Here is a 27,470-nt window from a genome sequence, read left to right on the forward strand (position 1 = left end):
TTTGTATGAAATGAATAGGCTTGGAGATTCGAGTCTGTACCTTGTGTTAAAATGATGCTTCCTCTCATTTCTAAAGCAATCATTAACGTGTCTGGCCATGTGTGCAGCCAATTTCATAGAGCGGTACCTCTTGAAACATACAATAATGAGCTCACTGAATAGTGATTTGCCACTATAACATATACAATGGAGTGCCGTGTTGCTATGTTGTAGTCTCTGTTATACAATAAACAGGATTTTTGTCTTTTGTAAAATTTACATTTGCATACGTTTACATAGGGCAGAGACCTAAAAATGTTAATCTGTTAGTTAATTAGGTGGCAGGTAATTTTTTAAGGGTATTTTTATTGTGTGTTTCCTAATTTTCAGTCATATTCTATATAAATGGGCTAGTATAGCACTTTCCTACTCACTCTGAGCACTGAAAATGCTTTCCATAATTTTGCCATAATTTCCTTAGGGATTATTAAAGTATTCTGATTGTAAGCAATTGCCTATATATATATATATATATATATATATATATATATATATATATATATATATATATATATATATATATATATATATATATATATATATATATATATATGTGTGTGTGTGTGTGTGTGTGTGTATGAATGTATGATGTCTTTGTATGTCAGTAAGGAAAACGTGTCTAAGATGCTCACATCAGCCACACAGATCTGGTTGTGAGCGCAACAGCCTCACCCACCTGGAGTTCAAATGTTCTTTTTGTGAGGGACAGCCAATCAGAAGAAACCTGGATTCAAAGGGGTGGGGTGGCCTCATGAGGGATTTATGTTCCCACGTTGATAGTTGGGCCTGTAAAGCATAGGATCAGGACCTTTAACCTTCAGAAGTCTAAAGCCTTGATTTTCCTCCACTGCAGGCAGCTGGAGACCTGATTGCAGAGTAGTAATTTCTGTTATATTTCTTTGAAGTCCATTTGAAGTCCACCACCCGGGGAGCATGTGTAGTTTGTCCATTGTAACGGAAATTCTGCGCAGACAAGTTTATGTGGTCACAAAAACCAAGGAAGCATGTGGTCCGCACGGACCCTCATCGCCCGATGACACAATTTACATAACTCAGACCCTCTAACGGACTTGCAAATATAGAAAGTATAATCATCATAGAAAACCCTAACGCTAGCCCTACCTCTAATTCCAGGCAAGCAGATTTTTTGTTGAGCTGGAAATCAGGGAACAAAGAAAACAATCACCTCAGAATATGAGGTTAGAGTATGGGTAGGGCTAGCATCAACACCTATGATGATTTACAGTTCAGAGGGTTAAATGGGAAGGGTTAACAAGCTTGTTTCAGGTAGAAGATGACCTGAGGGGCTGCATTATTGCCCAATATGTAATAAAGATGAACTGAATCAAACATATTTTATGGTCAAATTATTGTCAGTATCCATAGTTTTTTCAGTTTTTATGATTTGTACACAAACAGATTTGGGAAAAAGACAAACAGATTGCAGCCCAAATTCACTCTCCCGTTTAAAACGGTTAAATAGTGCATGGATCTCTATGTTCCCTCACATTAGGTTCACCTTTTATTTTGGGCTGGAAAATGAATCATTTGTATGTAAAGGTTTAAAAGTGAACCGTTTTGAACTACATCTGTTTACAACAGGCAGTCACGAGCAGTGGTGCAACCCACACACACTGCAGCTGTTTGGGACTTCTGCACTGGTAACCTCTCGATATGAGGTCAGACTAGAAATGAAGGTGGGGACATTTCTATCAGTGCTGATAAATCAGCGCCTGGTTTTCCTTCACTTTCAGCACTCTTTTGTCTGCTGTAATAGTAGCCTTGTCTTTCAAGGGAGCCCAGAGACCTTGGCTTTTCATCTGGGTCATGTCATTGACTGATAGACTCTGCTCTGGCAAGACTACGTTTGTGTGTGTGTGTGTCTGGCCGCAGACACACACACACACACTGGTCATTCTTTTTTGTGGTGCTAAGTAGCCAACCGTATTGGAAAAGGTAGACACAAGGCAGATACTAGCAACACAATAACCCCCATGCAAGCAAGCAAGTGCTGCTGAATGGTTTTCAGTGTTTGACAAATGTGAAACATCAAAGTCATAACCAGCCTGCATTTATCCTGCGTCTCTGCAGACAGCCCTCTCTTAAATGTCACTTGAGTGGAAGCAGAAAAAACACCAAATTCCTTTTGGCATTTGTCTGAAATAACATGAGCAGTTCTGCATTCCTGCAATTAAAAACTGGGCTTCTATTATGTTTTTTTTAAAATCAGTGTGTACTCGAGACAAAGCTAGCAGTGCACCCAAACAAAGCCGATTCAACAGTCATGTGCCTGAGTCTGAATTGAGCTTGTCTTAAAGCCTACAGGCGTGAGGGAAATAAGCAAATAAGTAGATATCTTAAATTATTCTTTTTTTAACTTAGCGGCTGGCTCGGGGATATTAACCCTCTATTCTGGCGGTGCGGCGCAATGATAAGCCACCTGGACAAGAGCACGCGCAATTGCGGCTGTGCAAATGTGATAGCTTCTGCCAATTCATTACTGTGGACTAGTTGCTCACACAGTACATCACCCATGGATGAATAATACACACAGACACACACGCATAGGATTTTTGTGTGTTTGAAAAGCTATCTTGCCTCATATGGCGACCCTAAATGTCTGACTGCAAGTAAAGAACCAGTTCTCTTTACACTTTGACCTTTGTAACATTAACACAGCTACATATTGGGTCCCATGTTGATTCTCTCTGACTTTAAATGAGTCAGATGCATGCAAGATGCATCACATTAACGGTATTTTATAGCAGCGGGTATGAAAAATATGCTCGGTTTTCTTTTTTGCTTCTTTTCTGTCAACAGAATACATGGTCACATATTGGCTGGTTAAATTGCTCAAGAGACATTTTACAAGACAGAACAACACATCTTCCTAAAGTTTTCTACAATTGCAACCAGGTGTAGAAACTTCTAGAATAGTTTGTAAAAGGGATATGTATCAGTAACATATTTTTTGTTCTGTTTCATTTAAGGAAGAATCTGTCTCACAGAGCCTGATAGAAACTGCCCCGTTTCTCTTTGTATATGTGTGTGTGTGTGTACGGGTTTGTTTGACAAAGACTGGAGGACAGCCCATCTCCCAGATACTGCACACTCAGAAAGAGAGAGAGAGAGACTTGTTACACTCCTCCTCAGGGATTTGCTTCTCCCCAGGGGGGCTGAGGGAACGGACCTGCTGCCCACACTGCTGAATGTGAGAGACAGGAAGAGAGGAGTGAATGGAAGGGCAGAATAAACGAGTGAGGAGTAAGAGGCTGGGGTCATTTGACGGGGTTTAGTTTTTCGCTGGCATCGAGCATGCCTCGCTGGCAGGTTCTGTCCGTCGGTGCTACCTGCGTACTGATCTGCTTCCAAACGGACTCGGCGGTGGCGGAGGAGCCACTCTTGCGAGCTCTAGCTTTAGGCCGGAGGCAGCGCCTGCCCCTGCCCACGCCGCTCACTCAGCCATGGGGCCGGTCTGCTGTAAACCAGACAGACTGAAGAAACAACATCTCCAAGGTAACGGGAAACAGATGCTGGAGATTTTTTACAAGTGTAGCAGACAGTGAGGTGGAGCGGCCGAGCAGCTTTGAGACTGTCAGATTTACAGCATGTTTAGAACTTTTATTTATGGAGCTTTTTTTTCACAGATTTAACATGACCGCCCTGTCCTCCTGCCCCACAAAGAACACTTTTAACGGATGGTGTTTTTTCAAAATTTCAATGCCTCAACAAGAGCAATTATATGAAAAGCTTTGCTGCAAAATGCCTTGTACAAAATATGTGATTACAAAAGAGAATGACACGCTGACTACTTTGCAGAAAAGCACTGAGCTGGCTAATTCCTGTCTAACAACTTTTCTTTTAGTTTAATCCACTCATATTTTCACACTGCAGTATACTGACTTGTTGAACTTCTTCCCTTCTGTTTTAGGTAAAGTGGTTTTATACCCTTATGAGCAAATTAATGTCTCTTGGCAGTTACTTGCATGACTGAGAGGTCACTTGCACACAGCTACTGGTAAATTACAGCTGTTCCTGTGCTGTAATGTGTGTTTGGAGAATACAATAGTTCTACATTGTAGTTACAAGGGTATCTGTGTCTTTGGTTATGGTTAGCACTGCTACAGTCTGTAATAGATTGTCAAACTATAGATAGAAAGCCTATGGGCATTTGACCCACTCATGTGGGACTACACATTTTGAAGGTTTGATGTTAGTATTTTGGTTGCTGGCATGCGGATTTCATGGAGCCAGAAGCTTATATGGAAGAAAAAGTGGAATGCTAAGTCCAGGTAGCTTTGTGGAAAAGTTATTTTAAAAATTCAACCCCCTGTAAAGTTCTTATGAAGCAGGAAACCACCCATAGGCTGTAAACAAGCTTGTTAATGCTCAAAAGTTAGGTGTTCTAACAGAAGCGTCTGTTGGGAGTTACTTGCTTTCTGGTGCCTCAAGTGGCCACTAGAGGACGTGCAGTCTTTCAGGAACTTCATTTTTAAGTTTCAGAGGCTGCCACTTGGTCATACCACTATTTGATCTCGTAGCCATCACTCACTGTATAGTTGGTACAACGTATCAGGAAGTAGAACCTGTTGTGTAATCTATTTTTATTGTTTTTATTGTTTCCCTTTCTTGGTCACTCATTCATTTGGAGCCTATCCCAGGGCAAGAAGCAGGGTACACCCTGGACAGGTCGCCAGTCTGTCACAGGCTGACACATAGACACAGTTACCAATTAACCTAGCCCCACTAACTGCATGTCTTTGGGAGGAAGCCGGAGTACCCGGAAAGACCCCATGCACACAGCTCCATATGTCCATTCTGGGAGTAGAGTAACTTCAGAGTAACTACAGTAACTAACAGAGTAACTTTATATGATTTCCCTTTAAAAAAAAAGAAAAACGTGACCTGCTTATCTTACACCAACCCTTTATGCAGTTCCTTAGTTCATCCACTATCTGAAACAAGCTGCTCATGCTCTTTAACCGCTCCCTCTCAAAAACCCACATTCTTCTGATTGTCCAGTTTCTGGAAGCTTACTGAGGGGCAGTATCCAGATTTATAAGCTTTACTGTTTATATTTTGCAGGTATGTTGCGGCTGAATCAGATGATGACACAAGTATATTACTTGTATTTCTTATTATTTGAAAACCTTTAATGCAAACATACTGAAAAGTGTTTTGCTTGTTTGCTTTAACAAATAATAGTGTTACTTTTGACTGAATGATTTTTAAATGATAGGTAATTGATAAATTTTTTAAGCAACTTCATAGATGGGGGATACCAGCAAAATAATTGTTCAATTTTGTTTAATAAGAAAACAGACAGCCAGTCCACAGGATAAAAATATAAGTGACATAAACAGGGGTGCACATAAGTGGTCCGCAGGTGCGCATTCGCTGTCTATATAAAAGACGTGCAGATAAGAAGCTGCAACGCGCGTTTGCGTACATAAGATTTTCTGGAGAAGGACAGACCTTTTTTAGAACTCCTAAAGATGTCGAAGAAGCTCCTTTAAGCAATCACTTTGGTGTTCCTCCACCTCCAAAGAAATGTCAGAAGGAGCCCGACCACAAAAGAAACGCGTATTCTCGGAAAAGTGGTTGGAGGAGGTGAGCTGGCTTCAAACAAATGATGAACGCACAGAGATGTGGTGCAGAATATGCCGTCTTTTATTTTGACACCGAATGCGCACCTGCGGACCACTTATGTGCACCCCTGGACATAAATATACTTATAATGAGAAAGTAATGCACTACCTCAACTGAGTGCAGGTATCTCAACCTACTGTGACAGTTTACTAAGTTCAAACAGTGACTTCAGCTAGGAGAGCTCTTGTTTATACTCCTGTCTTCCTCCACCCATCCTTTCCACTCCTTATCGTTTATTCCACAGTGTCTATGAGCTTTGTGACATTTAAATACTGAAGCAGGGCGTATCTCCAGGGATAATCTAAATGGAATATACACAGGCACTCCTAACTCCTAACACTGCAGCTTTACACATGTGCTCTGCAAACATTTAACCTCTTCGCAGGCTCAAATGTCAACCTCTGTCTCATACCTGTGTGGAGCAACCAAAATCAAATTCATTGCAGGGAGCTGAAGAGGAAAGCCCAGTCAGACGACTGTCTGCAGTAAACATTATCTTAACTGGCTGCAAATAGGATCTTTGTGTCGCTGGTCAATCCAGGCTTGGATGTTACGATTTAAGTGGCTCTGTGTGTGTAGAGGAGATGTGGTAGCACTTTAATGTCCAAATCTCTTCTCTACATTTTTATCACCCCTCTTCTCCTGTGGACTTATTTACTCATGCTTCTATGACACTACATATATTGCTCATTAATACAAGCAAGCTTGACAGTGAGTCTATTTCCTCACAGTATTCCCAGACAGTGGAGTATTTGTGATGACACGCCGCTGTGTATTGTTGATCATGGTAGTGTGAGTTTGAAAAGCTGGGTGACAATGGCACTTAGCTTTATAGCACCACTGTTTATATTTGGTTTACCTTCTCACAACTAAATGACTGTAACAACAGTGACGGTGACTTTGCACCCACAGCCAATTGCCCACATCTAACCCTAATGCCCAAGTGCTGCTGAAGATCACACCAGATCACATTTCACACATTTGAAAAACAAAAATAAGATGTCTGATATTCTTATATCAACCTGGCGTCGCTCACTGTGACTCACACCGAGTTTACAGTACGATGTGTTTTTCCTTCCCACGTTTTCAGCCAGCTATGAGCTTTGCTAATGTTTTAGATCCATCACTTCTTCTCTGGACCACAGTGTGGGTCACAGTGCAAAAGTACAAGCACCCAATAGGACAGCTCTGCCATCTAGTGGTAAGAAACCCACATTTCTAAAGCACAGTGATTTTTCAACCTGGTTTATCCAAACAAAACAAGTTTAATACACAAAATTTAAAAATGGACATTTGCTGCTGTCAGAAATATTATAAAATATCTTTGATAAAATCAGATAATTTTCACTTTGAATTCACTAATGTCCCATCTAAATGTCTCATCTAGGGAGGGAAAAGAAAATCTGCTACCTTGTTCATCTTCAAATAACATTTTTTAAACCTTTAAAAGATGTTGATATTTGAGCCTAAATTAAGACCTTCAATTTAAATTTAAAAAAGGAGTTTTCAAGAGATTGAGGGAGGGGTACTTTTAGATGTTTGCATCATTTTTGAGGGGTTATTTCAAAATGTAATTATGTTATTTATTTTTTTAATTGTTTAGAAGTTGGATGTGTGTGTGTGTGTGTGTGTGTGTGTGTGGGGGGGGGGGGGGGCGGGTATCTTCAAGTGTCATTGTCTGTAAAATGTTCAGTTTGATGAATAAACTATACATTTAGATATCAACACCCTACCAGCAAAACTGTGGTTTCTCCAGGCCTTCAAATCAGCTCTCGTTCTTTGTTGTTACATCATGAGGCCATATTCACAGAGTCACAGTACCAAAACCTATAACTATATACCTTTTCTAGATTTTAAAATGCCCTTAAAAATGAAATAAAAAAATAAAAAAATAAAAATAAAAGTAAATATCCAGCTCTTAGTCCAAGAGCACTTTTGGGATGTTTAGAACATTCAATCGACTAGCAGAGGAATTACCTTTCATTTGTACTGTTATTCACAAAACCATTAGCGTTCTGTCTCTGAGATATCCCGAGCAACATTGATAGATACCCTTTTAGCCAAAGATGCTAGTCTCAAAAACACTATGACAAGGATCTGCAATACACTAGCTCCCAAGTAGGCTTTGAATACAGTTCTAGAACAAGAAACAAGAAACTGTATCTCGACTTTTAAGATTAAGCTTGAAACTTTCCTTTTTTGCTAAAGCTTGTTGTTAGTGCTGGATCAGGAAACCCTGAATCCTCCCTTAGTTATGCTGCAATAGGTGTAGGTTGCTGGGGGATTCCCATGATGCATCCTATGAGTATTTCTTCCTCAGTTACATTTATTACCCACTATGTGTTAACAGACCTCTCTACACTGAATCACACTTGTTATCAATGTCTGTGATTTGAACTGAACTGAACTGAAAATTGAATTGAATTGAATCCACCTTACCAAACCAAAACATTTACCCCAGCATTTAGCCCACTCAAGTCCAGTACAAACGTATGTTTTGGACTTGTTTTCAGTTTTAATGTATTATTTTGGTATCAAACATGCATAACATAGAGACCTAATAAGAGTTCAAAACCTTAAGGTAAAGAAGATCAAATTCACTTATATATGTGTAACTAGTAAACAATGCTGTCTGTGCAATCTGCTGCTATCACAATTCCAACTTAATCCAAATAATCTTTTCCCCTTTATCAGATCTGTGAAGTTTTTGGCTTATTATTTATCATGTTACATGTTGTAATGTAGTACTTACTTGTTAATTCTTAATAGTAATGGTTTGTTTTAAATGTTTTTTCTGTTAGAGTTCATCTTCTCAACAATTTATTATCTTGTATTCAACTGCTAGGATACTTCAGAGAAAGTCCTGAGCAGTTTGACATTTATTTCAAGGTAAATTTATGAGGCAGTTCCCTATAAAGACAAAAAAACAAACAAATAACCAAAAATAAAACCCATCTAGTAGCATCACACTGCAGAGCACAAGTTTGATTCCACGATTAAGCCCTATTTCATCTCTGTTGTACTCACTCACACGCTTCTTCCTTGTGTGTCCCCGCAGGCGGAACAGGAGAGAAGGATCGGGCACCCATCAGCCATGAATCCTTCCTGCTCATGGCAAACTCCCAGAGCGATATGGACGACTGGGTCAAGGCCATACGGCGGGTCATCTGGGCACCATTTGGAGGAGGTAAAGCCAAACCTTTGAACTGAAACACAAAAAAACATATTAGGCCACCAATCAGTAGCAACTAAAAATCCATATTTCTCTAAGGAAAATATACAAACATAAAAGCCAAGCTAACACTGCTTTTGTTCATCATCTTTGTGTAAAAGAAAGATATATTATTCATATTTCTTTGCCAGCAATAATTCAAGGCATGCCTTCCAGTGCAGGAGATTTCCTCTCTGCCTTATAAGCTCAACACATCGCCCAAAATATTTGAAACTTGCTTATTCTGCTAGAATAGAAAAGACTGCAGTCCACATCTCTGCTCTGTCTTTAATGTTTAGGTAACACACTTGAGCTGAGCTATGCAAACTATCTCCAACCCCAACTCTGTCTCATTTCTTTAGCCTGCAGGTAATTCTCACCCTGTCTGCTTGGGATGTCTAACTAGTGTAACGTGACATAAGGCCAGAAATATATTATGATGTGGGGCATAAGGAGCAGCTGAGCGGGAAGGTGTTGGGTTACAAAGCAGCTCTATATTAACAGGGGGATAAATGTAGAATAACACATAAATAATATACTGTATGATATCATTAATCTAATTTTAATCCTTGTCTTTAGTAAAGCATGTTTAAGAGCTGCTGGCAATTAGCAGACCTATTCTTTATGAAAATGAGTCATTTATCTTTGTTTATTCCCTCAATTATAGAAAATAAAAACACCCAAAAAAAGAAGTTCTGTAAGCTTGGCTGATGGAAAAATAAGGGAAGATCTATGACAAGCATGACTAGCTTAAATGTCCACACAAGTAACACAAATAACAGACGTTTATAAATAGCTAGCATAGGCCTAATTAATTAAGAAAAAGTTGCAATACCACAATGCTATGCACGGAGGTTAGCACTGCTCTCACAAAACAAGAAGTTTTAAATGTGGGCTTGAATCCACTGGCTTGCTGGGGTCTTTCGGTGTGGAGTTTTCATCTTCTCCCTGCGTCTGTGTGGGTTCTCTCCAGCTTACTTCTACAATCCAAAGACATCCAGTTAGTAATTGAAAGGTCCCAAATTACCATTAAGTGTGAATGTGAGTATTTGTGTCTGTGTTAGCCCCGTCCTGACCTGTCCAGGGTGTACCCTATCACTCCCCCCATGGTAGCTGGGATTGGCTTCAGTCCCCACCCCCTCAATTTGGATAATAGAAGAAAATGGATAGATAGATTTTATACTTGGTGCATGAAGAAATGAGAGTAAAGAGTCCTGGGTCATCTTTCCAGTCACACTAATGTTTATCGTTTTGGACAATGACAGCATTTCTCACTATCTGAACTTTTTTAATACCCACAAAAAGATAGGAAAAATAATAATTCATTTTAATCTGGTATTAAATATGTGCTAGTTTTTTGTCTATGCTAGCTTTTTATTAAAACGCTAGCATTTTGTGCTAGCAACTGATAAAATTCTAACAGCATTTTTGTCCAGCTTTCTGTTAACCTTTGTGAAATGCTAGCTTTTTGTGCTGCTAGCACAAAAAGCTAGCATGTTTTTTTTCTAGATTTTTGACTGTTGAAAAGATGCCAAAAAGTGCTAGCTTTTGTGTAGGTCTTCGAAAGGAAAAAAAACTAAAGCACCTTTAAAAGTTTTTTTTTTTTTTTTTCTTTTTAATTTGCCTGTCCCATTTGGTTCTTTAGCCGTCAGAATTGTTGTCTGAAGACCAACAAGGATACTACTTTGGATTTACTTTGCCAAATGTATAATCACGGCCTTGTCGTATTGGTCCATTTGATCGACCTTTGTTGTTATTATTTATTTTATTTTATTTTCAGTTGTTACAGACGGGACAGACATGACTGAGGGATAGGAAAGGGAGAAAGAAAGAGGAAGGAAAAGAAAAACAGAAGGGAACAGGGACAGTGAGAAAGGGCACTTAAAAAGAGAAAGAAGAAAAAAAATCTCCTGGATCACCTGTTGAGAGAAAAAGAAAAGAAAACAAGCAAAAAAAACAGAGCAACATACTAAACACAACACCATCACGTTAATCTTGCTAAGAGTAAAAAGCAGTAAATACTAAATATTGAATGTTGTCGTGTAGCAAGCAGGACCGACAGCGCACAATGTGCTTGAAGATAGCAGCCAATAAAGGTGTAGTTTATGTCTATGAACAGTGAACACCCGTGTGCACACCTGTGTGGATCAGCGTGCTTGTATTCAAAAGGTTTCCCCATGTAATGGTCTGCTAGAGGATGTAGAGAGCCATAGTCCTGTCCCCCAGGGCATGAAGCAGGCATGGAGGAGATCCAGGCCACAGACATCCAGAGGCCCCAGAGTCCGAGAGCCCAAGGAGGACCACCGGAGGGGCATCCTTGCCACCCTCCTGGGAAGAGCTGAGGAGAGCCCCAGATGAGGGGTCACCCAGTAGCCATGGAGCAGAAGCCAGAGGGGGCTGCAGTGGCGTGCCCGCCGGCTCTGCCGGCAGCCAGCTGTGCCAGAGTGAACCGAGCCGCAGGCCCAGAGGCCGGAGGCCCGAGGGCCTGCGGTAACCATTGGTAACCATTTTCTTCTATTATCCAAATTCCTTTGCCCCGGAAGAGGCCTGACCGAGCAACAGGCACCAGGCCCCGCCAAGTAGTCACCGGGAGTGAGCTGGTACATACCTGAGTGCCCAGCCCCGCACACCAAGAACCACCAACGCACCGACCCCTGAGGGCATCAGTCACCGGCAGGGAGTGTGGTGAGGGGAGATAGGCCTTGGAGGGCCTGGGAGTTCCCAGAGAGGTGGAGTGTAAGACCCGACCTGACATATAGACACAGACACAAACATGCATTCCCACCCTCATGCACACATATACAAATACTCAGCACTCACCCAACGTAAGGATTGACATACATGGACACTGTACACACAATCACACTCCCCAAACAAACTCTATACCCCGGGTCCAGGTACCCTCGCCCCTGGAGGGGGAAATGGCACCTAGACCCAAGAGATATTACCCTTTCCCCCGGGATGGAGGCAAGCAGACCACCCCAGGCTCCGCAGCAGCAGGGAGGCCAATCGGACAGCCAACATCTCCTTCCAGCCCCCCCCCCCCCCCCCCCCCCCCCGCCCCAATGGCCAGCAGAGAACAGGGGTGTGTGAAGAGCCCAAACCTCCCTCCTCTCGCTCATGTGTAGTGTTGTTGCGTGTTGTTCTAAGGTGTATTTAAAGGGGAGAGCATGGTACTGCTGCCAGAGAGGTGTTAGCACGGCCCCTCCTGAGAACCTTCAATGTCTACATGGATTTAAAATTGAGAGGTGGGCACTGGCGCCAGAGGTGGGATTGAATACACAGACCGTCCACTGGACGCCATCACACCCTCAAGGCCCTATATATATGTGTTATGAGAGTATGAGTAATGTGGATGTCTAAGGTGTGGAATAAAATTGAGGCACAGGTGGCCAGAAGGGGACTTTAACCTTGGTTCTTTGAAGCATTTTTAAGCTGATATGCGAGGGTTTATCTTTCCAAAGGAAAAGTTTTAAAACGAGATAGAAAAAAAAATCGTGAAAAAGAAACAATAGAATGAATATATAATAATATATTTTTGCGCATTAGCTTAGCTTATCATTAGCCTATATCACTAGAATTTTCACTTTTCCCTCAACATTCATACTAAATGCACAGTGAAAGTCAATACACTGACACCTATGTTCAGAGTGAATCCCCTGACCGGCTGGGTGGTATTTCCAGCCTCCCTCTCCAGTTCACAGGCAAAATGTGTCAGTCTGCTGCCTCTGTGTCCAGAATAGATCTGTGCCAAATCATAGACCCCTCCTTAACAGCAGCACTGCAGTCACAGCACATCCCATGCAACATGTCTCTGCTTCCTCAGCTGCTCTTTCCAAGCTTCTCTGTCATTTTCCTCAACTTGGCTTGTTTCTGCTGAAAGATTAATTACCAGCTACAAGAGTCAATGCCTGAACAGGAATGGATGAACATGGTGAAATGTGGGCTGGGAAGGTATGACAAACGCTTTCTGCAACTGTGCAGCTCCTGTTCTTTCAATTACTACCATTACTGCAAGCTAACATCCAGCTGTGACTGCTGCAGCCAAACAACAGGTAATAACCTGCAGTTATTAGGATGTATACAATTAAGTATGTTTAGATATTTAAGTTGGCATAAAATTGCATATTTATTCTGGGCATTTTTTTCCCTCTGTTCATGTTAACTGTCACTTTTTATTTATTTATTAATTATCTTTGTAATCATATGAAGGCTACAAATAACCACAAAGATGCTGTTCCAGAAACATCCTGTCATATTCAATTTTCCCACAGAATAAATGTACATATTTTCTTCACTTGCTCCACCATCCAAAAACCAACTACGGCATCGTGCCTTCAGAAAGCCCTGACATGTTATGTTTCTTCCATCTGTCAACAGGGATATTTGGCCAGCGTCTAGAGGACACAGTGCAGTACGAGAAGAAGTTTGGCCCCCGCCTTGCACCCCTGCTGGTTGAGCAGTGTGTGGACTTTATCAGAGAGAGGGGTCTGGATGAGGAAGGTCTCTTTCGAATGCCAGGACAGGCCAACCTGGTCAGGGAGCTGCAGGAGGCCTTCGACTGTGGGGACAAGCCCCTTTTTGACAGGTGGGTGAGAGGATGAAATGGGAAAATTCACTTTGCCAAAGACTTTTATGATCATCACTGATTTGAATTCTACTGAATCATCTTTCTTTCTGACTTGCAGTAACACAGACGTCCACACAGTGGCATCCTTGCTGAAGTTGTACCTGCGAGAGCTGCCTGAACCAGTTATCCCCTTCTCCAAATACGAAGACTTTCTAACCTGTGCGCAGCTTTTGGCCAAAGATGAGGAGGAGGTACGTGCTGTTTACCTTTGGTGTGAGGACTTTGAGTGGTACTGTGAGTAGAATAAGGATGATTTGTCTCATATCAGGGAGTCCAGGAGCTTGGAAAGCAAGTTAGCACTCTACCTCTACCGAACTACAACCTCCTCAAGTACATATGCAAGTGAGTGACTTCATCCGTTAGGTTGAGAACTTAGCTTTTGTAGCCTAATAAGTTTTTTTACTCTAGTTTTTCACTACATCTCTCCTTAGATTTCTTGATGAGGTCCAGTCCCACTGTAATGAGAACAAGATGAGTGTCCAGAACCTTGCCACGGTATTTGGACCTAACATCCTTAGACCGAAGATGGAGGACCCGGTCACTATCATGGAAGGTACAGACAAAATAATGACAATCAAATAAGGTTCTGTTTTTCTGTAATTTATTTATTAAAAATGATAGTTTAGAATAAAACTAAAAAAGGTTATACCGACACCGGCTGAATGTGATTTGTATTGTCTAGGAACTTCTCTTGTCCAGCACCTGATGACAGTCCTCATCAGGGAACACAACCGTTTGTACTCAGGGAGGGAACAGGAGGGGCCAGCTCTACCCCAAACTGAGATCCCCATCCAAGGGCATCATCTCCAACACCGCAGCCTCGGAGCCTGGATCTCTGAAGAGGACCTTCAGAGTTGCCCCGTCTCCAACCCAGACCAAGATCTGCACAGCAGTGCCTCATCCCTGGACGCCAAGCTGTGCGCAGCCGTCAGTCCCACTCAGACCCCCAACCCAAACCCTGGACCAAAACTTGGGTCTTCATCGGGAAAGGGTGAGACGGTAATCAGTCCGAGTAAACAAGCCAAGACCATGCCTTCCTGGAAATATTCCTTCAAAAGCTCCTCAGCGCCTCGTTCCCAGCCGCAAGCTAAGCAAACCAGCAGCAGTGGCTCCGCAGCAGATACAACCAGTCTGTCTTCTGGTGGTGGAGGAGGTGGAAGCGGGGGCAACTGGCTTATGAATGGTTTGTCCTCCTTGAGGGGACACCGGCGCACATCTTCAGGTGAACGGTCCACCCGTGACCGTGACTCCACCGGTTCCTCCCAGAGGCTGTCCACGTATGACAACGTGACCTCCTCCTCTAGCATGGGGAGCGTTCCAAGTGTATCCAGCACACCGTGGTCCACGTCCTCCTGTGAAATATCTGTCCCGGACTCAGCAAGCGAGCCCCCGGTGCACCAGAACTGTGGAGGTGTGGTGGAAGGTGGAGAAAGCCACAGAGAGATTAACAAGGAAAGGGATGGAGGGATGACGACAGACGCGAGCTCCGAGCAGGACAGTTGCGAGGCCATGGAGCTGTGCAGCAGCAGCGCAGCCTGCAGTGAAAATGGAAACGTGGCCACGGCAGCCGGGGTGCCGTCCATTATCATGTCCGAAGATGGAGATGGGGAAAAACTAACACTGAGCAGCCTGGTAGAGGGACTGAAAGACGAGCTGAGAAAACAGAAGACTACATATGAGGCCAGGATCCAAAAGTAAGTCTCTGATGCAGGATCTTTCAAACTTATAATAGTAGTGTCAGCCTTTTATATGGTAAATAGAAAGACATTTGAATGAACTTTATGGCTTTGGATGTTAGGCTTTTTATTTCATTAGCACAGAACTAATGGAATTACTTCAATTACAACCTGCTGTGAGCCCTTTAAACTTTTGTATTGCTGTTCTTTACAGTTGGGGGAACACGTCAGGAAGACAGTGAATAAAGACTGAATAAATAAATATGAAATATATCCTGAGATGGAAAAAGTTCCCACAACAAAAGATTGTATATTTACCATAATTCCAATGACCATTTTTTTTATACTAAACCCAAATGGCATGGTTAAAGCACACCTATGCTCAGTTTGTAACACACCAGTTTAAGTGTGTTAACACTTAAAATGTTGTTACCTGTAACACTGAAAATGAACTGGTATTTTCAAAAACCTTTCCCTTTTTGCAACTAAAGCCTGTCATGGAAATAAATGGCATGTTTTTTAAGACATACACAGAGGTGCTTTAAGCAACAAACAAAATGTTAAATCATTGGGCTGAAAGCAGCATATTTATATACCTGTGCCCATGTGTCATTATTAGTCGTGTCCAAATTATTATTATCTACAATTATCGAATCTAATCTAATAACTTTAATCTCAGCCAAACCAATTTACTCACGAACAAATAAAACACTGAAAAAAGCCAAACAATAACATTTTTTGGTTGTCTAAGTGACTTATATATTATGTTTAACCTGAGTAGTGAAAGCCCGCGGTGATCTGAAAATGATGTACTGGGAGTTGTGCCGTTCTCAGTGGCTCTAGTGACCCTCAAGCTCTCGGCTAGCTATCGAGCTGGTGGGTAACAGATGTCTCCGAAAACATCGAAGCACTTTTGCAAATATGCAATATCTTGATAAACCGAGCAGATATTTGAAGTTTACACACCCCCACATTCTTGCCTGAAAATATGTTAAAAGTTTATTTTGTGACTCAGAAAGATTAATAAGAGTAATTTTAAAACTTAGTAGCGGTCGCCATTGCCGGAAACTGGAGTTTGGCTGGGCGACCGCTACTATGAATTCTGGGATATGGTGGGCCACGAAGGACACACCCGACCCATCCTAACAAATTAGGTGAAAAGGAGGACGCATTTGTCGGCTGCATTCGGAGGAGTCTACGAATTTGGACGTCACTTTCGGCGCGTCACTGTGACGTAATCGGTTTACAAATGCGTCCTCAGGAGGATGCAGCCCATGAATTTGGGCACGGCATTGTTTGGTCTATAATTTTAGTCTGTTGTTAGGTGGTTGCATGGCAACATGATGACATCATAATATATTATATATAATTAAAGCTGGATACAAAGGAAATTTTACCGTTGCAAAATTAAAGTTATACAATGCTCTTATAAGGCATTAGAGGTGCATAAATGCTGCAAATGGGTCATTATAGCCCTTGGTAGGTGTTGACTAGGCAACGTGATGATGTTATTATCTGCTATAGATAAGAACCTTCAGGGGTCTAAGCTATACCTGTGTGCCAGTTTTGGTAGCTCAGCTCCAGATAGTGTTGGAAATGTTTGCAGAAAACTGATAGAGATTATGTGTATTATGTAAGTAAGACATATATATATAGAGAGAGATAGCTAACAGTGGTTCTTGCAGGGCAGATTTGTTTTATTTCCTCCAATGCCAAGAATATCACATTATTTAATCTTATTAATCTGGGCACACGGGTCAGACAAAAAGTTGGGAAGGTAGGAAGTGTTTATGTGCTTTACTGGGTGGTTCAGCCAAACAGAAAAAAGGCAAATGTCCGTGACCTTTTCTGTGTGTATTGTGCTTCCACACAGATTGGAAGAGTCTAGTGCTGCTCTGTGTGCCCAGATGGAGCGTTTGGAACAGGAGATGGAGCAGGAGAGGAAGAAGCAGCGCATGCTGGAGATAAAACTCAGAAACTCTGAGCGGGCACGGGAGGATGCGGAGAATCGCAACCGCCTCTTGGAAAAGGAAATGGAGGATTTTTTTGCCACGCTGGGCGATCTGGCCCTTGGTGCAAGGACTAGTGACCTTTGATACACGGCCTCTCATCTGTCTCGGGGTGGGGGTGGGGGGGCATTTTGTGGTATGGGTCCTAACTCAAAATAAGACTGAAAATAGAAAATAAAGAAAACCTACTTGTGCACATTCAGGAAACGTTAAAAAGATGCGTAGAGACCAGATAGAAAATTCTGAAGGAAATAAACTTTGACTTTTTTCTTTCTGAGGATCATCTCTACTAAACAGCAAGTGGTCTTGATTTTGTTACGCATGCTTCAAACTCATTTAAAAAAGATGGCCCTCCTGTGATTACTGCAGAGGTTTGTCTTACAAATGGAGTTCAGGTGCCTGGATATGAAGGGTGGAACATAATGTAACATTTTATGAAGTGGATAGCACTGACTTCTTTAACCACTACTTTAAAAGGACAATAACTGAATGGATTTTGTGTTAAAAGTGTGCAACAGCGGACTGCTGTCTATCTGTATGGGATCTTAAAGCAATAGCTTCACATTTTGGGAAATACACTTATTTGCTGTCTTGCAGAGTTAGATGAGAAGTGTGAAACCAATCTCATGCCTGTATGTCAAAGAAGGCGCTAAAGCTAATAGCCATTGAGCCTAGCTTAGGGGCACAAACACGAGGCTCTAGAACCATTGGTAAAGAGCCATTTTTTTAAGAAGTTTAATAGTTAAGCTATTAGGCTATTGATTATAAAATGCAAAAGCCTACTGGGCTTATGAACACAGCTTCATAGTGATTGTTTCAAAGTAGGCGTAAACATGTTAATAGGTAGCTAAGACATAAATAGCTAATACCTTAGACATATTTTCTTACACTTCACAGTTATTCTCCTTTGTTGATGATTTTAAAAAAGGGAAAGTAATTAGTTTTCGTTAGATCAAAATATCATTTTAGTAATAAAAATTTAAAACCAACAAAGAATCATTAGTAGACAAAAGCTGTTATGCATAGTATGGTAAAAGACTTTAATTTACGCCTGTTAGTAATAAGTCATTATACACCTAACAGGTGGTGTTTCCTTCATCATACACCTCAAAAAGCATTTTGGCCCCATACATAGATTTTTTTGATCAGAAATTGCTAGAAATGGCTCGTTTGATAAAGGTAGCTCACCAATTAGCCTAGCGTAACACAAGTTAAAATGGTGGCCTAGTACTGCTTACATATAAAAACTTCACTGACACTTGCAAAGCTAATTGATTAGCATATATAATTTCATTTTCTGGGCACTTAAAAACTAAAATATTAAGAAAATATTAGGTTGTGGTTTTCATGCTAACCCGAGGTAGCTATGTCTAGCTTTAGTATGCATAATGGTATTGGACTTTTTAGCTAAAACTTGGCAAGAAAGCAAATACACTTCCCAAAATGTCAAACAGTGTCTTATACTGCAGGGTCAGTTTAGGCTGTAGAGGAAGCTAGAAAACGCTTTTCTGTTTCAGAATTTGAAAATGTTAATTTCTAAAAAATAACTGTAACTTTTACAAATGGACCCTTTTAAAATATCATTTTAATCTTTTAAACACCAGACACTGAAATGATACTAGGTTAGTGCAGGCCAAAATCCCATTCATGTACTGTATATTTTCAAATCTGGGCAAATGAAAGTTTTTGAGTAGCTTATAACTTCTAATTACGAGTATTTTGTACTATTTGGGTAAACTGACTCCTTAACTACAGTGGTAGCTTTAGCAGGTTCAATTTGTATATTGCAACTCAAAGGCAGGTTTAAGAAAACTACTCTTTCCAAACAGTTTCTTTTCAGAGGGGGAAAAAAAAGCAAACGCATTAACAGATGGGACTTCTGCCATAGCTCTTCTTTATCCTCAGGCTCTTCCAGTGCCTCTCGTCACCATCGACATGGTTCCCGAACTCATTTGATGGCGAAGCCTCAATCTTTGGTTCGCTCTGATCCTCACTGATGTCAACATACCTTTAATGTACAGATAATATAACAGGTTCTTTTCAGCTTAGCACACGGGATATGTGCCTCAGTACATGAAGGCCATTTACAGTACACAGTAAAATACCAAAGCTAGACCGCCTCAGTTCGCTCACGAGAGATCAGAATGGCCTGCCTGGAAGCCATGTTGATTTTGGCACAGGAAGCTGAACACTGCCCTCAAAGAAACAATGGAGTTTCCTGGTTGTGCCTTCAGGGAAGCGTTTTGAACTAGGAAAAATGAAGTGTTGCTTGCTAGTCCACAGATGTGGTGCATATACTTCTCCATAATAGCTTTTTTTTAAAGACATATGGAACAAACTGCTGATGCTGATGAGTCCCTCGAAGGTGCCAATTCTTGTGAAAGTGAATTGTGAATTGAATGGAAGTTTTGCATTAAGAATGTATCTTTATAGTGAATGTAACGTGTCGTTGATCAAACCAGCCCCATAGAAAATTGTAAACAATAGAGAAAGTATCAAACTCACTGTAACACTCAAATGTCTGCTCCCAAGATGAGTGAGTACTACTGAGTTTTGTGAGAACGTTATCTTCAGCATCTTACCGTTAATCAGAACATCGAGAGGTGTAACTAGTAACAGTCAATCCCCGAAGGGCCCCTTTAGGCAGTACAATTATATGTGAAAGCGTGCTTTTGGTTGGGCAATGTGACCATTTTTTAAAGAGCTAAAATACAGTGTTGTTATATTGACTTCATTTGCACATGTACACGCTGGTCTAACTCTTTGATTCCAACAGCCTTTTACTTTTCTCCTATGTATGTCTCATGACGAAGGTTAAATGTTTGTTATTGCTCTGCTGATCATCTATGGTGCTTATTTATTATGGATTTTCACTATTGTAACAAATGGCCATGTATGGAAATAAAGGTGACAAGGATCACACACATGACGGTGATGAACCTCACCTACTGGAGTTTCTGATCTGTTAGTGTTACAGGTGATAACTTAGCACTCCACCTTCTGTTCAAATATGGCCACTTTTGGCCCCAGAATCAAAATGGGTGTGGTCAAATCCTGACACTGGCCTCCAATTTTATATACAGTCTAAAGCAGCGGTCCCCAACCTTTTTTGCGCCATGGGCCGGTTTATGTCCAACAATATTTTCACGGACCGGCCGTTAAGGTGTCGCGGATAAATACAACAAAATAAAACCAGTACTGGTACCAAAAAAAAGAGGATTTATTCATAACACACGGGAAAAGACCCAAGGAAACCGAGTTAATGATAAAATGATTTAAAAAATAGCGATAAACCATAAATTTCACACTCAAGCTTCAACTCTCGCGGCCCGGGGATTGGGGACTGCTGGTCTAAAGTTTTAGCTCAAATAGCAGATGCTGGCTAATAATCAATCCAATACTGGCACACTTCACAATCCTGTAATACTTAAACTTTGAATGATAGAATAAGCACAACGCAGTGAGCATATTTTGATCTCAGAGATAATAAAGAAGTGAACCTAGCAAAGTGATGCTAACTGCCATTCTTTCAGATTGGCAACATAAAACAACTGCACTGTTACAAAAGTGAGTTTTCACTTTTTACCAAGTAAGTTTTTTAGTGGATTTATGATGGCTGATGATCCCATTCAGAGTAAAACGGTCCAGGAAGATAGGTTTTAAAATTCAGCTACTTTGGAATAGATAAGATGCAAGGGTACCTAGACCTGGGGTATAGAGTACGCTTGGGGAGTGTGATTATGTGTACAGTATCTATTTATGTCTGTCTCCACGTTGGGTGAGTGTTGAGTAATTGCATATGAGAGCATGAGGGTGGGGATGGATGTCTGTATCTGTGTGTGCCTGTATGTCTGTGTCTATATGTCAGGTCGGGTATCAGACGCCACCTCTCTGGGAACATCTCAGGCCCTCCAAGGTATGGAGGCCTATCTCCCCCCACCACTCCCCCTGCCAGTGGCAGACGCCCTCAGACATCGGTGCGTTGGTGGTTCTTGGTGTCCGGGGATGGGCGTCCAGGTACGCACCAGCTCACTCCTTGGTGGCTGCTTGTCGGGGCCTGGAGCCTGGGGCTCAGTCAGGCCTCTTCTGGGGGGTGGGGTGCCCTCGGCCTCTCGGCCTGGGGCTCGGTCACTCTGGCACAGCTGGCTGCCGGCGGAGCTCACGGGCACGTCACTGCAACCCCCCCTGGCTTCTGCTCCGCGGCTGCTGAGTGACCCCTCATCTCTCCTCAGCTCTTTCCGGGAGAGTGGCACAGCTGCCCCTCTGTTGGTCTTCCTTGGTCTCTTGTGCTCTGAGGGCCTCTGGATGTCTGGAGCTTGGATCTCCTCCATACCTGCTTCATGCCCTGGAGGACATGTGGCTCCCCACACCCTCTAGCAGATCATTACATGAAGGAACCTTTTAAATACAAGCGTGCTCATGCTCACAGATGCACACACACACAAACGACACCCTTTTTGGCTCCTGCCTCAAAACACACTGTGTGCTGTTGATCTTACGTGCTGCACAATAATATTCAATATTTAGTATTTACTGTTATTTACTGTTAGATTATCACAATGATGTTGTTTTTTATATTGCTCTTTTTTCTTCTTCAACAGGTGATCGAGGTGATTGATATATGTATTTTTTGTCTGTTTGTTTTGTTTGTTTTTGTTCTTTGCCCTTTATCACCGTTCCTCTTCCCCGCTGTTTTTCTTTCCCTACCTCTCTTTCTTTCTCCCTTTTCTTTCCTCCAGTCATGTCTGTCCCGTGTGTAGCAAGTGAAAATAAAATAAAATAAACAATAAAAACAAAGGTCAATCAAAAGGACCAATACGGCAAGGCCGGGATGTTCCATTTGGTAAAGTAAATCCGTTGGGCATCTTTCTTTGCCTTTAGACAATAATTCTGATGGCAAAAGAACCAAATGGGACAGGCAAGAAAAAAAAAAGAAAGAAAAAAAAGGGAATAGATAAGATGCCAGGATGTAGACGCACATGGTGTTTTTAGGTTCTCATTCAGACCAGCTCTTTGTCGATGCCTAGCTTCTTATTCAAATACGGTCACTTTGGTTCACAATAAACAGAAAACAAAACAAGATGGCAACTGCAAAAAATACTAGTCACTGATAGTTTAATTTTTTTCTTCCGTTTCCACAACTGACTGTTCACATCCTTGTTTCAGGTCATTTGGTCTATGGCAGTTCCTTCCCATTAAAAAAAAAAAAAAAAAAAATCAAACAAGCCATGAGTGGTCATCACTTGTTACTCTTAACTATACCTGCAAAATATCACAAATAACCAAAAACACACACATCAATACTTGTCCTTAGCTGATGAATATATCATAACTGACCCAAACTGATTGTCTCAACAGAAGCTACATTTTGATTGAAAGGGTTTCATGAATGTTTAACATGTGTGGTGATGTTTAAGGACAACTACATGAATATTTTTTTTTATTATTATTGTCATTACTGTTATTCTGCTGCTTCACAGTTTGCTGGTCCTAAAAGGTACTTTATGTAATTACCCGCCGCAAATCTTAAATAAACCTTGCACCACCAGGGGGCAGTATTTTACCAGGTGGTATGTTGAAATGTTTGATTTTTTTTTTTAGCCCGACACCATTTTCTGTATCACCCTTTTCCAGGCAAAATGTGTCTTTAATGACTTTCACAGTTAAATAAAGATTATACCGAATATACATATTCTGTTGATAGTATTAGTTACTTCTGGGAGGATTTAAATGCAGGGATTTACCGCGAGTACCCTTAAGAACTGCATTTGTCTTTATTCACAGACACAGACATACAATGAATGAATCAAAGTGTATTTGTTTTATTTGCAGTATATTTTATTTTTTTCATTTTTTTTTTCCATTTTTGAGTTTTTAAGAGGTGGCATCATCAGATCCCAATGCATGTATTCTAGTAGTGCACGTCTTTGTGGGTTGCCGTTTTTTGGGTGTCGCAGATCCAGGAAATCTTAAAACTACTTGCATGGCTGGATTCACTAGCAAACATTACAAACCAGCACCATACATATAATGAATTCTCGTAGGTATTGACTCATTTTTTGTGTGAGTTTCTTAACAATATTATTCTAAGCATGTCCCCAAATCAAAAATCTGTCACCCATGTGTGAGTCAAAGAACTTTCGGTCTCTGCATCAAACTCCAGGTGAAAGACTTTGTTTGTTTCTTTGTTTTTTGACGGGTAAGACCAAATACGTAACATTTTGACTATAAACAAGTCACAGAAATAAAAACTGATCTTATTCATTAAAAAAACAAAACAAAAAAAAACAAAATCAAAACATGGATTGACAGTACCAAACATTTTCTTTACCTTCAGGAGACAGCTAACAAAGGCTAGGCCCATCACATACTACTCGCACAGTTTGCTGAAGGTATTGCACATTTAGTTCAAAAACAAAAAGAAAACAACAACAAAAAAAATATATACATATAACAATTCTCTTACTTCTAGGTGAAGTATACATAATGTACAAAACTAGAAGTCTGTTGAAACCGACAAATAGTACACTTTCAAATAAATAAATAATGGAATCTGTTATTCACATGTCTTCGATAGCTAATTCTGCAGGCGACTATATGCAAGAACAGGCAGAAATTCAGCGTGAGGTAGTTCATCAAAGCTGACTTGAATCAGAATGAAAGTGGTTGAGAGATGTAATAATGACAAAAACAACAACAACCTCAGAAGAAGAAAATACTCCAATTATTTGTTCCTACCGATGGGCTAAGAAAATTAAGAGCACTTTACAGAACATCTTTCTTTTCAGCTAATATGACAATTTGATGCATACCACTGCTTCTCTGCATTAACTGTGTCATTTAAAAAAGCAATTTTTAGTTTACAACATTTAGTTAGAAACTAAATGACTGCAGGTTGATTTTTTGTGCTGTATGGGTGAAGCTCCACAGCTGCTAACGCTGTACTTTGTCCTTGAACTTGCAATCTTTCTAATAGCCACGAGTCGGCTATTAAAAATAAAGCTCGGAGAAACAGCACTCTGCTCTGACCTCAGTAAACACTTTCCTGTTTTTATGTAGACGTCATCACAGAGACTGCGTCCATCTTTTATACTTTAATACAGTGTAGCTCGGTGTAAACGCTAACATTTGCCTCTTAACACACCAGATATTAAGCTAACACCAGGCTGCCATTTTGGATGCTAACTGTCCTGTAGCTCACTGATAGGGCCAGCTTTTGCTTTGAAATGTAAAATATTAACAACTGTGCAGCTAAGTGATAGCCATGTTTGTCTGCTGATATATGAAATACTATTGGCTGTGCAGCTAAATGACACCAGCGAAGCTAGTAACATGACATCTGTATTTAAAAACAAAAAACAAAAACCCAAACATACAAACAGTTGTTTCGCTAATAAATTACATGCTAGCTCAGGAAAGAAAACATGCCACCCTTTGGGAAAATCTGTTTTGAATAATGTGTGGCTGTTGATCTGATAAGTTTGGATCTGATAAGCTTTTGGATAACTAGCTGGCTTATGTAATATGTCCAGCTTAGGACTATTAGCGAGCATTAGCCATCACAGACTGGTGCAATATTAGGCGTTTACATTAATCTTACTACAGATAATTTTTCAGCTATTTAGACATATTTTATGGTTCAACCTGATTGAGTAAAAACCACTAGATGTAAAGTTACCAGTTGTTATAGTTATAACATATGAATAGGGTGCTAATTCAGAACCTGACACCGACAAGGCCCTCAGTGGTGTTAATATTTGAGAAATCATGCCGTTAATAAATGGTTAAATATCTGGCAGAGAAGTTGCCTGAGTGGAGCTACAGTGTATGCTACAGTCTAAAGATAACGTCACCCCTGAAAACAACAGGATGCAGACGGTGTTGTCTTACACAATTTGACAATCCTAGCACTGTAGCATGTACTCCTCTGCTGTCAGCATCCACGAACCACGTGAGAGCGCATCACATAAATAAATATTATGCAAACATTTGGTGGCAGGCAGATTTGCTGCAGGAAATAAGCTAATATGGCTAGCTGATTCAATATGGCAAGGACATTTTTTTCAGTTAATACAAGTGTTATGTGCGCTGTGGATGTGGCTGCATGGCTCTGCCTTTTTTCTACTATAGTGTCAATCTGCCTTTCTAATATTAAACTTTATCCAAAGCTTTTTAAAATACTAGCATGAATTAAGTCGCAGAGTTTGCTCATATAGTTTGATCCAGCACTTAATTTTTCTGTCCATCAGTCAACAAATTAAATGAACTACTTAAAGAAAATTACATGTATAAAAATTGTCATTATTCTATATGTTGGTTGCTGTCACTGCAAAGAAACACTTCTTTTTACTTTGATGAAAGACCTTGATAAAACTGCCTCTTCTTCTGAAATGACTCCAACAAATGCATAAGCACCTCGATGCATACGTCACCACCACCCTCTCCTGCAAGACACCGCAGTCTCTTGCTCAACAGTCCAAAACCAAAACAAGTAGAAAAATATACAACACGCTCGTGAGAACTACGACCTCCCCTCGCACGTCACCGCTCTGACATGGACACTACTGTTGTTATCCAGAAGCTGACGGATAAAACGCTCCCTCCTACACGCACTCAGGAATGAATGACAAACAACAGGCACTTTTCCTTTCAACACAAAAATCATATACACTTAAAACAGGACGCTATTATTGCATACAGTAAGAAAAAAATTGTTTCTTTTGACTCTGGTTTTTGTGCTGCTAGGTTATATAGAGATAGTTCGTTTGATCCATAGTTACAGGCAAGTCTAGTTCGCAAAGTGTTCGCTGATTATTACGAAAAAAAATTTGAAAATTAAAAACAAAAACACATTACTAATAACGGGATCTGAGAGTAAGGAGGCACACACCTTTTACACCTAACCACTGTCGCTCCGAGATGCCAAATATCAACACGTTCGCATGCGTTCTTGAATATCACGTCGCCCTACTTGACCGAAACACATTCCACTTACGCCATCGCCGACTTCACAACCTCAAACTACTCTACGTCTTACAAAAACCTCCCGAAGCACAATGAAGAACATTCTGAAGTCCTGAATTGATGCCGAAACTATTCCGCCTATCTACGTCCAACGTGTCGCACAGCCATCTGCAGATAAGAGGTACTTTAAAAGCACTTAAAAATAATACAGAAGACAGTCATCGAGAGGATATCCTGCAGGACCTAACTGTGCCATAACCAATCCTGTAGTAAGAGATTAAAAAAAAAAAAAAAAATCAATCACATGGTGAGAAAATGTCAGCATTTTTTAAACGATGGGAAAAATACGTTGATTATAAAGCTTTCGTTAGAGTTAAAATTTACAATGAAGAATGTAGTACTGACTCAAAAGAGTTCAAATAAAAGGATATACATATGATCTAATATCCACATTATGGGAGAGAGAATAGAAACGGGGGGAGTGCTAAGACAAAGTTTGTCAATTAAATTAGGTTTTCAATGGCTCACTGCAAACTTGTATCGAAGAGTAAAACTACATCTACAATAAAATCTGTACAAACTCAATCTACATGTATATGGCAAATTGTAAAAGCAGTAGCTTAACAAGTGGAAAAAAAAAAAATCACATTGAAACATTTTACAGATATTTCTTTAAATTTTCACTGTTGGCTCATACAAACCGGAATATAGTGAAATGATAAAAATTCTCTGATCATCTCAGGTTTCTGAAAAAATTAAGAAATTCCACAATAAATTACAGCTAGGACTCAACTGAAAAGAAATCCTAATGTTGTTGTTTTTTTTAAAAAAGAAAAGAAAAAGACTACAGCTTTCATTAAAAAAGAAAAAGATCTGTCCTTTCAGAAATGTTTCAAACAGCTAGCTAGTTAAAGCTACACTACTGAAGACGAGCACGGAGGGGAGGCAAACACAGCGGGTGGGTCTAGGGGCCGGTGTCGGGCTGGTGGTCTTGGATGTGACCAGGTGGTGTGGCCCAGCCCAGAACCAGGTGTAGGCGATAGTCATCTGCAGCAGCCCATTGGGCCGGAGGCTGTAGCAGCAGCGGCGGCAGGGCCCACCGTCTCCAGGCTGCTGTCGGTGTCGGTCAGGGTCGGGTCGGTGGACATTGAGGAGACATCGTTGGCGGAGGTGGAGGAAGAAGTGGAGGGATGGTGCTGGTGGTGCTGCTGGGGGCTGCTGCTCACTGCTGCACCTGTGCTATGAGAAGCAGGGATGGGCCTGTGGTCAGTCACGGAACAGCATTGTGCTTT

At 40.9% G+C, this 27,470-nt stretch overlaps 2 protein-coding genes across 10 annotated transcripts in view; one reads left to right on the forward strand and one right to left on the reverse strand.

Annotated features, from left to right (window-relative positions):
- Positions 1-27,020, forward strand: part of arhgap22b (Rho GTPase activating protein 22b) — a 44,466-nt gene extending 17,446 nt beyond the window's left edge. For 4 of the 5 annotated variants that reach the window (XM_085170073.1, XM_085170072.1, XM_085170071.1 and 1 more), the window contains 7 exons: positions 8,747-8,875; positions 13,280-13,487; positions 13,588-13,720; positions 13,798-13,871; positions 13,961-14,082; positions 14,212-15,223; positions 17,079-27,020. In XM_085170073.1, coding sequence (XP_085026199.1) covers positions 8,747-8,875; positions 13,280-13,487; positions 13,588-13,720; positions 13,798-13,871; positions 13,961-14,082; positions 14,212-15,223; positions 17,079-17,301 — 1,901 coding nt within the window. In that variant the 3' untranslated portion in view covers positions 17,302-27,020. Of the gene's footprint in view, positions 1-597; positions 3,556-8,746; positions 8,876-13,279; positions 13,488-13,587; positions 13,721-13,797; positions 13,872-13,960; positions 14,083-14,211; positions 15,224-17,078 lie in introns of those variants that run through there. The other variant, XM_085170074.1, reaches the window with a different exon arrangement.
- mapk8b (mitogen-activated protein kinase 8b) overlaps positions 17,957-27,470 on the reverse strand; it is a 39,736-nt gene continuing 30,222 nt past the window's right edge. For 4 of the 5 annotated variants that reach the window (XM_085170078.1, XM_085170076.1, XM_085170079.1 and 1 more), the window contains exon 12: positions 17,957-27,412. In XM_085170078.1, coding sequence (XP_085026204.1) covers positions 27,222-27,412 — 191 coding nt within the window. In that variant the 3' untranslated portion in view covers positions 17,957-27,221. Of the gene's footprint in view, positions 27,418-27,470 lie in introns of all 5 variants that reach the window. The other variant, XM_085170080.1, reaches the window with a different exon arrangement.

Source organism: Neolamprologus multifasciatus, chromosome 8 (assembly GCF_963576455.1).
Source record: "Neolamprologus multifasciatus chromosome 8, fNeoMul1.2, whole genome shotgun sequence".
NCBI lineage: Eukaryota > Metazoa > Chordata > Actinopteri > Cichliformes > Cichlidae > Neolamprologus > Neolamprologus multifasciatus.